The sequence below is a fragment of the Procambarus clarkii genome, chromosome 65 (assembly GCF_040958095.1).
Source record: "Procambarus clarkii isolate CNS0578487 chromosome 65, FALCON_Pclarkii_2.0, whole genome shotgun sequence".
Taxonomy (NCBI): domain Eukaryota; kingdom Metazoa; phylum Arthropoda; class Malacostraca; order Decapoda; family Cambaridae; genus Procambarus; species Procambarus clarkii.
The window spans coordinates 9,634,406-9,648,903 of NC_091214.1; the positions used below are offsets into that span (position 1 = coordinate 9,634,406).

The following is a 14,498-nucleotide window of genomic DNA, read 5'->3' on the forward strand; positions in this document are numbered from 1 at the left end:
TTTTGTTTACCTTGAAAAGCTTCATATAAAACACCGACCTTACCTAACCTTCTTAGTATGTTATGATAAGCATCTTATTGCTTCGTAATTACAATTATTGCTTAACCTAAACCTATAATAGGGTAAGTAATAATTGTAATTAAGAAGCAATAAGATGCTTATCTTAACATACTAAGAAGGTTAGGTAAGGTCGGTGTTTTTTTTTAAGCTTTTCAAGGTAAACTAAAATATTCACAATAAATTAGTACTGTATGTCACATATGCACGTATTTAATAAGTCAATATTGACTATACGAAAGTGCGAGAACGGGTTGCCCAGGCGGTCTGCTCCACCCCAGCTGTCAGGCAGGAGTGGCCACAAAGAGATACTGTCTCCACTCAATTATCCGGACTATATGGGAAGGCCCCCCTGCCGGATATTCACGTGTTCCGGATAATGATACTTTTACACCTCTGAGTCCAAAAGTGACCATTTCCATCTATTTTGATACTACAAACAACATAATTGAATTGCCTTGCCACATATAATTATTAAATATTTAACTAGAAACCTCAACTTACCTTGTTCGTCTTCTTGATTGATGCCGAAAGGTGGTAACACAGGGGTAGACCGCAGGCTGGCAGGACCGAATCATCCTGCAGATAACATGGGATAAGAGAAACAGGGTCAACCAAAAGTGCGTCCTCTGCCACAGAAGTTGTGGTGCGCAAATAATGGCAAAGAGCCACAGACACGAAACATGATGCACCCCCAGCCGAACCAACCAAACATCAACAACCCAAGGACACCTTCGGAAAGCAGCAGATTCATTCTTCGCCAGAAAAGAAGAAGGCTGCAAAACGAACAAAATGACCACCAGGACCGAAAGAGCAGAAACCCCTGTGCTGGAGGAGAGCATGAAGCTCCCCGACCTGACCCCCAGAGGCCAATGCCAACAAGAAAAGAGCCTTAGTAAAACAGTCCTGAACCAAGGGGGCCACCACAAACCGAGGAGAAGAGAGAAAAGAGAGCACCCGGTCCAACGACCATGACGGCTCAGGCGGCGGCACATGAGCAGGCCGGAGGTGAAACAATCCCCGAGAAAGCTTGTGGAACGGAGCAGAAGTGACATCCACCTCGAATGCAAGCTGCAGCGGCTCCGCCAGCACCGCACGATACGAGGTGACAGTATATGGCATAAGATGATGGTCCAGAAACAACCAAGAGAGAAAGGACAAAACAACCCGAATCAGAAATCGAAGACAACCTATGAAGAGACAAAAATGGCGAGAAAAGACCGCCAGGAATTTCATACTGCCGTCTAGACGAAACTCGCAGGTGGGACACCATCAACGAAGCCACCTGATCACCATACAAGTGGTGATACACCCGCATCAAAAAAACCAGACACGAAGAGTGGAGAAGATCGAACCTGCCACGTACCAGACTGGACTGATCTGCTGAAAGAGGCGGTGCCACAGGAAGACCCTCGGGTTTGGACAACAAGCAAGAAGCACCTGAAACCGAGGCTGGTCCGGCCACCAAGAAGCCAACAGGACTACTCTTCCCTGGTAAGTCTCCAACTGAGCCAGGATTTGGAACAACAACCGGACCGGAGGGAAGAGGTACAGGTAACTCCACCTCGACCTGTCCAGCTGACAGGCATCGACCCCAACGGCTTCGCTGTTTGGGAAGGGCGCCACATAAACTGGAAGACACCTCGACCACGCCAATGCGAAGAGGTCCACCTCTGAGCGCCCGTACACCTGGCAGAGCCAACTGAACGAGTCAGCGTTGACCGTCCATTCCGTGGAAAGGGGAATGAACCAAAACAGGCTGTCCGCCATTACGTTTGACACCCCCTGAACACGAACCGCCAGTAGAGCCAAACCCCGAGAACTCAGCAGACGAGTCACCTGAAGCAACCAGCCCCAAAGAACCAAGGACCGCATCGGACCGCAACTACCCGGTGGTTCAGGCAATGAACCACCGGGTAGCAGTCCGAATGGAGCCGGACGGTTGCTTCTCGAGCGACTGGAATCCTCTGAAGCGAATGCCACACCACCACAAATTCCCGCGCCGTGCTGTGAGCGCGACGAAAGGATGGACTCCATCGATCCTGGCTGGCCTGGTGAACACTCGTCACAAAACCACAGCTGAGAGACGAGGCATCCGTGAACATATCGATCAAGGGCTCAGAGGAGGCGCCACTGCACAGAACCCCAAAAAACCTGCAGAGGAAGCCGGCGACGCAGCAGCCGACGCAAGGCTCCCGGGATCCGAACCCATCTTATCGTGAGAGCGGCGGAAGGGACGACCCAGAAGAAACCAGAACATCCGCCAAAGCCAGATCTGACCCGATCGTAGACCAGCACGGCGAAGTTCAGGCTCTCACACATCGTCTATAAGAACATACCTATAAAATGCCGCCAAAGCATAAGGACTATCAACACCAAATAAAAAACTATTCAGATCACTCGCCGAGAGCGCCAAACAGCAATAAAATGTTTCCACTCTCTTAATGGTTGCGAAGCCTACAGTTGTCCTACATCGCTAATTGTGGTATCATTGGAATCGCAATAAAATTCTCTACACGGACATATGCATATAAATATAGATTCAATGTCGTAGCTCACCCAAAACAGTGTGGGAAGTGGCCGAAGTGTTACCCACGGCGGCATATCGGCGAAACTCGCTTTGAAAAGTGTATATTCAATTCACTGTCCTGACATTATTTGTCGATGTATGTATTTCATTTTTGTACCAATGTGCTCGCAATAGAATGTTCTATAAGAACATAAGTATTAAAGGTCACATAAGGATGCGTTCGACCGGCAACATATATAAAAACTACGTCGATTATACTCGTCGTGTCAATAATACAATTGTTTTACCACGATGATTCACTGCCACGCCGTTCTCTTTAATAAGCTGTTCGGCTATTAGAGAAAACGTAATTTTCATGGCAAACATTTGTAAACTATTCCCAAGTTGATCGGATAATAAATGGATTTTATACAAATATTTTTTCTCGTGACTTCCGAGAGGGGCACGCGTGCGGTGTGATTAATAATATTGGTGACAACGACGGTCTGCTGGAATGCACCAAAGTGTTAACATACTAAGAAGGTTAGGTAAGGTCAGTGTTTTCTATAAAGCTTTTCAAGGTAAACTAGTATGTTTAGTATGTCACATATGCACGTATTTAATAAGTCAATATTGACTGTAAGAAAGTGCGAGAACAGGTTGTACCCTGTTACCAACATCCTCTGGGAACGAAAGTTTTATTGAGTTAACTTCAGGGAGTCACCAAGTGGTTTCCCCAGAAAAATGTTGTTACTCAGGTGGGTATTGGAATAGACAACGTCTGACTCCTGTTAGCAGATTTTTAACTTTCTTTTATAGGGCATATTAAACCAGTATCAGTGTTGATCACTCATATATGTTCTTTTGTCACAGATTCAAGAAACAACAGCTCAAAATTTAGCATCTGCACAAACCCTGGGCTCAAGAGAAAAGAGATCACATGTCATTTGGGCAGACACAATCACCCTGTTATTCGAAGGCATTGCTAGAACAGTTGAAGTTCGGCAACCCATCATTGAAACATATTATGGTATGTATATTATATGTTAATGTATGATAATGAGATAATTTGCATAAAATAATCTCAAATTTATTTATATTAAAAAGAAGTATAGTGGCACCTCAACTTATGACTGCCCCTACTCACGAATTTTTCGAGTTACAACATAACTTTCATAGGAAAATGCAACTCGACTTATGACCTTTGCCACGATTAGCGACTTTGTTGATACGCGTATGGGGTCGACCAATCGGGGCGGTTCCTGGTGGTGCGGCCGACCCCGCCTCAGTTGACCGGAGCTGCCCACTTAGTGACGCTCGTGCTTGTAAAGAATTTCATTATATTTGTGCTTTTTTTTGTTTTTTGAACATAAAAGTAATTATTATATATCATGTCATGAGGTCCCAAGAAAGTCAGTGGCAAGGTTCAACCTAAGAAAACACACGTGAGGATGACCATAGAGGAAAAACAAGAGATCATTCATAAATATGAAAATGGTATGAGGGTTATTGATGTAGAGTAGAGGATGTCCCTTCCTCATTTATTAAGAAAATGTGTGCAATATGGGAAGAATTGCAAAGTTTTGCTGAAAAGTGTTCCAAATCCAGCTGTAGCAGACCATTGTCTTAACCTTTTTAATGACAATGTGATTTCACACTTCAGACAAGTGTTACAACAGGGAAAAAAGTGTTGCTAGACAGGTTTTGAGCGAGAAAAACAAGCAGTGAGCCACGATCTGGTCCTAGTGGTATGCCTGCAAAATGTAGGAGAGTACCTAGAAAAGTCATCACTGCCTGATGTTATAATGGAAGGGGACTACACTTCCAAACACCTCTCCTTCCCCCCCCCCTCCTCCGCACATCTTCCATACGTCAATAAGTCCTCATTCAAGGTAAGATATACATACAGTACTGTATTTTAGTTAGTACAAAATGAGTGTTATTCATTATAAAATGTATTTTTAAGTTAATATTTTTGGCGGTGTGGAATGGATTAATTCAAGTTACATTTTCTGGGGGAGCCCTGTCGGCTCCCCAGAGCTTTACCAGGCTGATATGGTAATGTCAGACTTTGGCATCAGTCATGTGTATGGAGTTCTTGGGCGTTCCGGGGACCCGGCCAGTACCTGGCCCCCCTCAGAGAGGCAAGGGGAGCAATGGCCTATAGAAACCCCCGTGTGGTTGGAAGCATTCTATGCCTGCCATCGACCGGGTCAAACATCCAGAAAGGTAAGCATTCCAAAACAAACCCCTATTCTGGTTAAAATTGCTACCAAAAGCCGAACTAGTGGATAGAACTCCCCAACAGAAAACAAGCAAACTAGTATGACGTCACACGTCACCGCGCCGCTGTCTGCGCAGCTCCCCCCTCCCCGGGAGGGGGAGCTGCGCAGACAGCGCAGCTCCCCCTCAGGTTTGCTCCTTCTCCTCGGGAGGGGAAAGGGGGAACCCCAGACCTCCCACGCTGGCTATCAACCCATCAGTTCTTCGGCTGATGCTATAGGCACCGGTTGTATGCTCCGGCTCCAGTAGTTGTTTCAGCACTGTACATAGTGTGCTGTCTGTCTTCTAGGTGGTGCATGAGCCGGGAGCGAGTCTCCAGTACTCGGGCTGCATGCGTCTAGGGTTCCCTTCCCTAGGTGCCCTGTAAGTACTGCCCTTGGGGCTTGGGGCCACCTTCCACAAGTTTTGGGTTCTACCCCTGCTAGGCCGTTTAGTGCTTGGTTTTCGGCTGCTCTTTGTGTGCTCGGGTGTTCTGTCTCCCTTGTTCGCCTTAGGGTAAGGGGCAGTTTTGCACTGGTGGGGCGCAGGGTACTGTGCAGCTTGTCTTTACCAATCATAGCGGCCGGCTCTGTTCCGCTTGGGTACGCTGTCCTCCTCTTGCGGGGTTTTCTTTTTCTTTTAGTTTTTTCTGCCTGGTGGGGGGTCTGCCTTCATTCTTCCCCTTTGTGTCCCTTGTGTTCTGAGTATTTTTCTGGTGGTTCTCCCTGCTAGGTCTCCGTCACTGTACACGGGGGTTCAGCTCTTAGAAAGTTGTTTGGTAGTTTTGGGTGCCGGTTAGCAGTACCCTGCCTGGGATTACCTGAGCGCAAGTCCTTTTATAGTAAATGCTCGGGACCCTGGGAAACCCCTGGGGGTGCACGGGTCAGATGGATGTGACCCCAGAGTCCCCTCTTGCTTCCAGCGAGTTTGAGGGTTGCTCTCACCCCTAGTCTCAGGGTGACTCTGTTTTGCCTCCGTCTGCTGCCTGTGGGGTCGGTGACACCTTCGACCCAAAGTCCTGCAAGTTTTGTTGCTTGTTGTGGCTTGGTTACCCAGTTGTGCTGACTAAGCGGGTGCGGGCAGCAGGGGCGTTGCACTTGAGCCTTGGTGGTGGCAACACTCTCGTTCGTTTGTTCCCCGGGAGCCCCGGGGCTGCCTCGTTTTGGTTCGTGTTGGGACTTGGGGGTGTTGGTTGTTTCGTTTCCTTCTATGCCCCCTTGTCTTTTCCCTGGATCCCCCCTTCCTGCCTACATCTGGTTCCTTACTGTCTGTGGGTTCGGGGCAGGGTTTGATGGTTTTGAGACTCGGGCTGTCTCGGGGAATTCCCCTACCGGGATAGTGATGGGGGCGTTTGAGCCTGTTCCTCCAGCCGTGTTGTAAGAGTCTGCCAGTGGGCTCCCTTTCTTAGTATTTTTGCGGCTGCCCCGGTTTTCTGATATGGCCGGGGCTTTGGGGGGACGACTCGGCCCCTGGGCCTGTCGTGTAGGTTCCCGGGGCTGGGGAGGGGCTGACTTGGGGGCCTTGGACCCGTCGGACCCCGTGGGGGATTTTTCTCCCCCTTTAGGCAGGGCTTGGGGTTATGCGGAGTGTGGTTTTTCCTCCCCATTCGCCGTACGTGTTGTTGGGCGTCGCCCCCTCCCCGGGCTCGGTTCCTTGGCCTTTGAGTCGTTTGGTTCCGTCCTGTGGGTGGATGTTCCCCCCCCCCTTTTTGGGATGGTGTATTCGTCATGTTTCCCCGTTCTTGGGGTTCTACGTGACTTCTGGTCTCGGGTGTGACTGTGCTTTCGCGTGCCTTCGGGACTGGTGTTTGCTTCTGCGTTGTCGAGGATTCGGGAAGGTTTTCGCTACTTCCCGTATTATTGGAACGTCTGTCGGCTCCTAGTCCGGGTCGCCGTATTGGGCTACTTGTGGCCCGGTTGGGCTGTTCGTGGCCCAGCTGGGTTCCCTTTGGGCTCTTTGTCTTCGCTTCGTTGGCCTGTTTTGTTGTTCCTGCTTCCTCTTTTGGCTACTTTTCTAGTGCAGTAGTCCAGGTTGGCGCCTTCTTGCAGTGCAGGTTGTGCAGTTCGGCCAGCGTGTCATGCGCATGCGCCGTGGAGTTTGTTTTGGTTTGGGCGGTGTGTTTCAGTGTTGGTGTTTTGCGACCCTTTTTTCTCAGGTGCTTCGCCTCTTGCTCTTCTCCCTTGCTCCGATATGTGCCCCTTTGCTCCGGGGATGTCCTGGATTCCAACTGTGGGGTGGACGCCGAGGTTTTCCCAGTGTCATGGGTGTGGGCCGCCTCCTTCGCCTCTACCTTGCTCCGGCTCTGGCTTCTTCACCTGGCGGTGCTCCCAGGATCTTCTGGGCGCTGTTGGGTCGTGTCACGTTCGTTCCTCTGTTAGAAAGGTGAGTTTCTGTGGTCTGGCGTCTTTTGGCTGGGCGCTGGATATGAAGATGTTTATATACCTGTCTTTATTTAGGTATATCTATGTATGACTGAGACCGTTCGCACACCAGTGACTGTCCCTTTTTCAATCCTTCCAGTCCCACTCATGTGCATGTCCAACCCATGCTAGACATTCAGGGGACCCACCTCTTTTGTGTTATGAGGTGTGTGGGTTGTGGAGCTGGTTATGTACTCACCTGGGAGGGCACTCCTGGCTGTGCTTGCAGGGTTTAAGCTCTGGCTCTTGGGTCACGCCTATATGGAAGAACATGCGGGATAGTACCAGTGGAGTGCAGTGGTGCAATAGGCACATTCGGGGAACACTGTATAACCATCAGAGGTCTGCGGTTGTTACACGTCCTACCTACGAGCATACGCAATATTGCCGGTACATCCGTGGTCTTCTAGGGTACACTAGCCTGTTTTCGAATAGAGGTTCCGGCCCATCCTGGCTGTGGTGGGTATGTGGGCCTGCGGGCTGCTCCCAGCAGCAGCCTGGTGGACCACCCTCTTGCAAGTCTAGCCTAGCCTTGGGCCGGGCTTGGGGTGTACATTGAACTCACGGAACCCCATCTGGCAGGTATTGAGCAGGTTTCTCCGCTGTCGGTCGCTTGGTGTGCAGGTTCCTGGGCCTGCTGGGTTCTGTCGTGTCTCCATTGGCCCTGCCTGGGGTCTGCCTGCATCGTTCTCTGTCTTTGCCAAAGCGAGTTGCTATGTACATGTTGCATGTTGCGGTGGTGCCTGTTGCTGCTGCACGTGTGCTTTGGTAACGTGTTTCGCGGTGGCGTGTCCTTGTTCCGGTGTCCGGTTATGGTGTGGCACATTGCTGCTGTTTTGTACCTAGGGGTTTACGTATGGGGGTTTGCTTGTTATTTTTCGTGGTCTTCGGGTCCCTGGCTTGGCCCTCCCATGTGCGTGGGGTTTCTGTCCCTGCCTGATTATCCACCCCTGGTTGTTTCCTGGGGTTTGTGCTTCAGCTCTTTCGTCCTGCCTCTCCCCAGTCGCTTTCCTGGCATCTCCTTTGGTCGGTTTTGCCTGCACTTGCTGCTGTGAGGGGGGGGGGGGGTCAGTTTCTACCGCTTCCCTTCCTTGTGGGTTCCCTTTGTTTCCTCCTTTGCCGCAGGGGTGTTCTGCGTGCGTTCCTTGGCTTCTTGGGCATTCTTTCAGCCTGTGTCCTATGGTGCGCTTATTTGTCTTGGTCTGTTTCAGTTGCTCATACCCCTTGGTTCGGATACTGTTTCTGGAGGCAACCCTTACCTCTTCTTCAGTTTTCCTGGCTTGCCCTGCTGGTTGACTTTTCTGGGTCTTGCGATGTCTCGCATCGGACCCATCATTTCTGATCTCCTGGCGAGCTTGCTTGCATTGGGAAGCTTTCTGTTCGGCCGACATTCCATCTCCTTGTACTGCCTGGGTTTCGGTGGTCGCGCCTGAGATCTTCCTGTGGCTCCGCCTTTTCCTGGGCTCAGAGGTGCCTTGTCGGGGCTGCTTCCATTCTGCCTCGCGGTCTCGCCTCCTGTTGGTGGTCGGGTGACTTCGTGGTAGGTGTCCCACCTGCGTACTTCTTCTTGGCGGCAGTATGGGGTAATTTGGCAGTCCTTTCTTTTCCTCCTGTCCCTTCTTAGGTGGCTGCAGTTGTTAGCGTCGGCTTGGTTTTTCTGGTGGGGGTTGGGGGCCTTAGTCTTGCCACATACTGTCGCCGCTTTTTGTGCGGCGCTGGCAGAGCCGCTTCGGCTTGCTTTCGATCTTCGTGTTGCTTCTGCACTGTTAGTAAGCTGTCTCATGCGTTGTTTCACCTCCGGCCTGTTTGTGTGCAGCTTACACCGTCCTGGTCTCTGGTCAGCGTGCTCTGTCTTCTCTTCAGTGGGTGGTGCCCCTTCGGTTCCGGTTTGTTTTTTCGTCGGCTCTTTTTTTTCATGTTGGCATTTGCCTCTAGGAGTCGGGTCGCTGGGCTTCTTGCTCCTCCGCTGGGGTTTTTCTGCTCCTTCAGTTTTAGCGCTTTGGTTGTACGGTGGCAGCAGTCTCCATCTTTTCTGGCATGGGATGGGGCTGCTGCGTTCCAGAGGGGTCCTTGGTTTGTTGGTGGGGCTGGGGGTGTGTCGTGTTTTGTGTTCAGTGGCGGCCCTCTGCTGTTCTTTGCGTGCCACGGAATCTGTGTCCGGGGCGCGTTTTGAGTTGATCCGGTTCCGTTCTTCCCTGTTCGCGGGTGACTGTGTCCCGGGTTGTCAGCCGTGTTCTTGCGGCTAACCTGCCTGGGTTCTTCCCCCATGCCCGTGGCGTTCGTGGCTTCGCTGCTCTTGCTGCCGTCTGGGCGGCGTGTCCTTGCTGTCATTCGGGCACGGATTTTTGGTGTTTGTACTGGGGCCTTGCATCTCATTGTCTCTTGTTGTTCCTGGACCCATTCGGGGCTGTGACGCCTTAAGTTGGCATTTGCTGCCGGTTGTCTCGCTTCCGTGGGGGGTGCGTGGTGTCCGCCTCCCGGTTCCGTCCCTTTGACTGTCCTATGTGGGTAGTTAGCTCCGGGGAGCCGACGGGGCTCCCCTCCAGAAAACCAGCCGTTGAATGTAATGAAACGCCATTTTCTGGGTGAGACCCGGAGGCTCCCCGGCAACCCTCCCTCCCTCCGGTCGGTGGTTTTTCGTGTGTTTTGACATCCAGCCTCAGAACTGTTGGATGGATAGCTGGCGTGGGAGATCTGGGGCTCCCCCTTCCCCCTCCTGGGGAGGGGGGAGCTGGCAGACAGCGGCGTGGTGACGTGTGACGTCATACTAGTTTGCTTGTTTTCTGTTGGGGAGTTTTATCCACTAGTTCAGCTTTTGGTAGCAATTTTAACCAGAATAGGGGTTTGTTTTGGAATACTTACCTTTCTGGATGTTTGACCCGGTCGATGGCAGACATAGAATGCTTCCAACCACACGGGGGTTTCTATAGGCCATTGCTCCCCTTGCCTCTCTAAGTGGGCCAGGTTCTGGCCGTGGTCCCCGGTAGGCCTTAGAACTCCATACATATGACTGATGCCAAAGTCTGACATTAGCATATCAGCCTGGTAAAGCTCCGGGGAGCCTCTGGGTCTCACCCAGAAAATGGCGTTTCATTACATTCAACGCTGGTTATTTACATTATTTCCAGTCTCTGTGGTGTAGTGGTAAAACACTCGCCTGGTGTTCATCGAGCGCTTTGTCCTGGGTTCATATCCTGGCCGGAGAGGATTTATTGGGCACAAATCCTTAACTGTAGCCTCTGTTTAACTCGGCAGTAAAACGGGTACTTGGTTGTAAAAATGATTCTTCGTGGGGGTGGTATTCCAAGGACCATATAATTAAGAATGTGCCCAAAATGCTACACGTACTAGTGGTTGTACAAGAATGTAAAAACTCTTGTATTATATCTCAAAAAAAAAAAAAAATTCTTATGGGAAAATTCGTTTCGACTTATGAATTTTCGACATACGACCCGTCTCTGGGAATGGATTAAATTTGTAAGTCGAGGCCCCACTGTACAGTACGTCATAAGAAGACATAATATTTTGTAAAACTTAGTACTGTGTATGAAAGCATAGTGTGTGTGTATGACTTCTTATTTATAAACCCTTTCTGGGGGGAGCCCCGTCGGCTCCCCGGAGCTATCCCAGGCTGATATGCTAATGTCAGACTTTGGCATCAGTCATGTGTATGGAGTTCTTAGGCCTACCGGGGACCATGGCCAGAACCGGGCCCCCTCAGAGAGGCAAGGGGAGCAATGGCCTATAGAAGCCGTTGTGTTAGTGGAAGCATTCTATGTCTGCCATCGACCGGAACAGGCACCCAGAAAGGTAAGCGCCCCAAAACAAACCCCTATTCTGGTTAAAATTGCTACCTAAAACCGAACTAGTGGATAGAACTCCCCAACCGAAAACAAGCAAACTAGTGTGACGTCACACACTGCCGCGCCGCTGTCTGCGCAGCTCCCCCCTCCCCGGGAGGGGGAACGGGGAGCCCCAGACCCCCCAGCGCCGGCTACCCACACCTCAGTTCTTGAGGCTGATGCTATAGGCGATGGTCGTGTGCTCTGGCTCCGGTGTCGCTACTGCACTGTGCTTTGCGTGTGGTGTTAGTTTTGTGGGTGCGAGAGCCAGGAGTTATCTTCAGTACTCGGGCTGCATGCGCCTAGGGCTGCCTTCCCTAGGTGCCCTGTAAGTACTGCCCTTGGGGCTTGGGGCCACCTTCCACAGGCTCCTCGGGGTCTGCCTCTGCTGGTCCGTTTTACCTTTCGGTTTTTCGGCCGACTGTTGGGCTCTTGGGTGTTCTGTTCTCCCTTGTTACCGGCAGGTAAGAGGCAGTTTGCACTGGTAGGGGCGCAGGGTGCTGCTCAGCTTGTATTTCCCGACATCGCGGCCGGCTCTGTTCCTTGGGGTTCGCTGTCCTCTTGCGGGGTTTTGTTTTTCTTTTTGTTTTTGCCTGGTGGGGGGTTCTGTCATTTTATTCAGTTTGTTTTTGCCCTTCCACTGTTCTCATCGGTGGCGCCCCCTGCTAGGTCCCCGTGAGTGTACACGTCCCTGGGGTTCAGCTTAGAAGTTTGCTTGGTAGTTTTGGGCGCCGGTTTGCAGCACCCTGCCTGGGACTACCTGAGTGCGAGTCCTCTTAAAGTAAACGCTCAGGACCCTGGGAATCCCCTAGGGGGCGCGTGGGTCCGATGGATGTGACCCCGGAGTCCCCACTCGCTGTGTGCGAGTTTGAGGGTTGCTCGGTCCCCTTGTCTCAGGGTGACCCTCATGGTTTTTGCCTCTGCCACGCTGCCTGTTGGGTCGGTGATACTTTCGACCCTGAGTCCTGTGAGTGTTGCTGCTTGCTTGTGACTCAATTTACCCAATCCTCTGATTCTATTCGGGTACAGGCGGCACGTGCGTTGCAGTCTAGGTTTCGTCTGTTGCAACGCGCTCGGTTGGTTGCTTCCCCGGATGCTCCGGGGCTGCCCTGCTTTGCTTTTCGAGACCCGGACTTGGGGGTGGGGGTCGCTTCGATCCTGGTTCAGTCCGCACCTCCTCGTCCTTCCCCTTCTGTTCGTTCTGGTCCCCCGCCCCTGCTTCCGGCCCCGAAGCGTCTGAGGGTTTCGGGGTCGGAGCAGGGGTTACTTGATCTCGAGACTCGGGCAGCTTCGGGGGTTGCCCCTTCCGGGGGGGCGGCAGAGGCATTCGAGTCTTGTCTCCCGGCCGAAGCTTCAGGGTCTGACCAGTGGGCCCCTCTTCCTCCAGCTTTTCCGGCTGCTCCGTCCTTGCCTTGTGGGGTCGGGGCTTGGGGAGAGGACTCGGCCTCGGGTCCTGTGGTGACGGACCTCGAGGCTGGGGAGGGGCTGACTTGGGGGCCTTGGGCCCCGCTGGACCCCGCCGGGGTTTTTCTTCCCACTGAGCGGGGCTCATTGTTACAAGGAGTGGGGTTTTCTTTCCCCCCCTCTGCGTACGAGTTGGATTTGGTGTAGGCCCCTCCCCGGGTATGGTTCCGTGTTCCCCTGGGTACGTCGGTTCCGTCCTTCCGGAGGTTTTCGGCTTATCGCATCCAACCTGGTGTGGTGCGAGCGGCCTTTGCAGCTTACCTCCTGCGTGACCCGGATTATGCCTCGGAAATGGATCCGTCCACGTCAAGGTTGGGACTTCGTTCCCTTTCTGGCTCTGTTACGAGGTTCCGGAGTCGTCCTGGCTAGCAGACTGCCCCTTGTTTGGTCTGGATTCCTGGCATTCCTTCTGTCGTTCCCGCACGCTGGAGTGGCGGGAAGCTTCCACGGTGCTTCAGGTTTTCCTGGGGGGTGAACTTGAGTACCTGAATGAGTGCTTGTTTGCCCCTGCCCTTCCCCGCGATGTGGGCGTTATTCAGCTCCATGTGCAGGTTCCCTCCCTTTCGGCGGCGCTCGTGGCGGAGGACTTGCGCGCTCGGGGCCTTTTGTGTTCGGCCTTGCGGTTCTTTTCCCTCCTGGAGCTGTCTTCGGATTGGCTCGTGGAGGATGTGGGGACGCTTGGGTCCGTCCCGGGGTCCGGCACCTTGTCCTCGGCTGCGCGTTCGTCGGCTGCCTTGTTGAAGCTGTTCACGCCGATTTTGCGGGATGCGGTTTCCCTGTTCTATGCTTCCCGTCTCGCGTGTCGGCAGGCGGTGCTGGGTTCCTCCATGGGATCTGCTTGGGCTCTGGCTCTTAGGCGTTCTTCACCTTTTTGTCCTCTCCTGTTTGGGGAGTCGGCCGTGGCGCAGTTTATTCAGGCTGCGTCGGCGGCTTGTCGTCCGATGTCGGACTTGTTGGTTTTCCGGGGGTCCCGGGGTGGGTCTTCCCGGAAAGGTCGTGCCAGGGCTCGGGGTTCCTCTCGTCGTGGTAGGCCTCTGGTGTCAGGTTTGGGGTTGGCTCCTCCTGCGGACCCTCCCTCGTCTGGTCGGCGCGGTGTTCGCGCTGTGCGGGGTTCTGGGTCTCGTAGGGGTCGCCGGCCCTTTCGCGGTTTGCCCCTTTGACAGGGCGATGGGGGGGCGGCTTGCGCTGTTCGCCCGCGCCTGGTCCCACGATTCGTGGGCCTTTCGGGTCGTGTCTCGCGGCCTGCGGTGGCGTTGGGTGGCCCCTCCCCTCTTTGGGGGGTCGGGGCTGGCAGGGCAGGCTTCTTCCCCTGCGCTCTGTCGAGTCGTCTTGGAGTGGGTACGCTTGGGCGTCGTCGAAACGACGTCGTCCCTCAGATGGGTTTCCCGTCTGTTTCCGGTTCCGAAACGGGACTGCGCGGACCTGCGGTTCATTCTGGACTTGTCCCTTCTGAACCCCTGGGTTCATTGCCCCTCCTTTCGGATGACTACGCTGTCTCAGGTTCGGCTCCTCTTGGAGCCGGGAGCTTGGATGGTGTCCCTGGACCTCCGGGACGCTTATTGGCATGTCCCGATTCATCCGCGGTTCAGGGACTGGCTCGGTTTTGTAGTGGGGCGTCTGAGTTACCGCTTTCGTTGTCTCCCGTTCGGGTTGAACCTGGCACCTCGCGTGTTCACGCGCCTTACACGGGTTGTGGTGGCTCGTTTGCGTCTCCTAGGTGTTCGAGTGTTGGCCTACCTCGACGACTGGCTGGTTTGGGCTCCCAGCCAGTCAGCTTGCTTGCTAGCCAGGGATTTGGTTCTTTCCCAGCTCGCCGGGTTCGGGTTCTTGGTGAACTGGAGGAAGTCCCATCTGGTTCCCTCTCAGGTTCGGACATGGCTGGGTCTCGTGTGGGACTCTCGAACCGCCTCCTTGTCTCTCCCTCCGGAGTCTCTCCTGCGGCTG

The 14,498-nt window shown here is 53.0% G+C and overlaps 1 protein-coding gene across 1 annotated transcript in view; it reads left to right on the plus strand.

The window, feature by feature from the left end:
* LOC123770981 (conserved oligomeric Golgi complex subunit 4) overlaps positions 1 to 14,498 on the plus strand; it is a 333,387-nt gene that overhangs the window by 110,860 nt on the left and 208,029 nt on the right. The window contains exon 6 of the mRNA XM_045763150.2: positions 3,440 to 3,596. Within this exon, the coding sequence (XP_045619106.1) occupies positions 3,440 to 3,596 (157 nt within the window). The remainder of the gene's footprint in view (positions 1 to 3,439; positions 3,597 to 14,498) is intronic.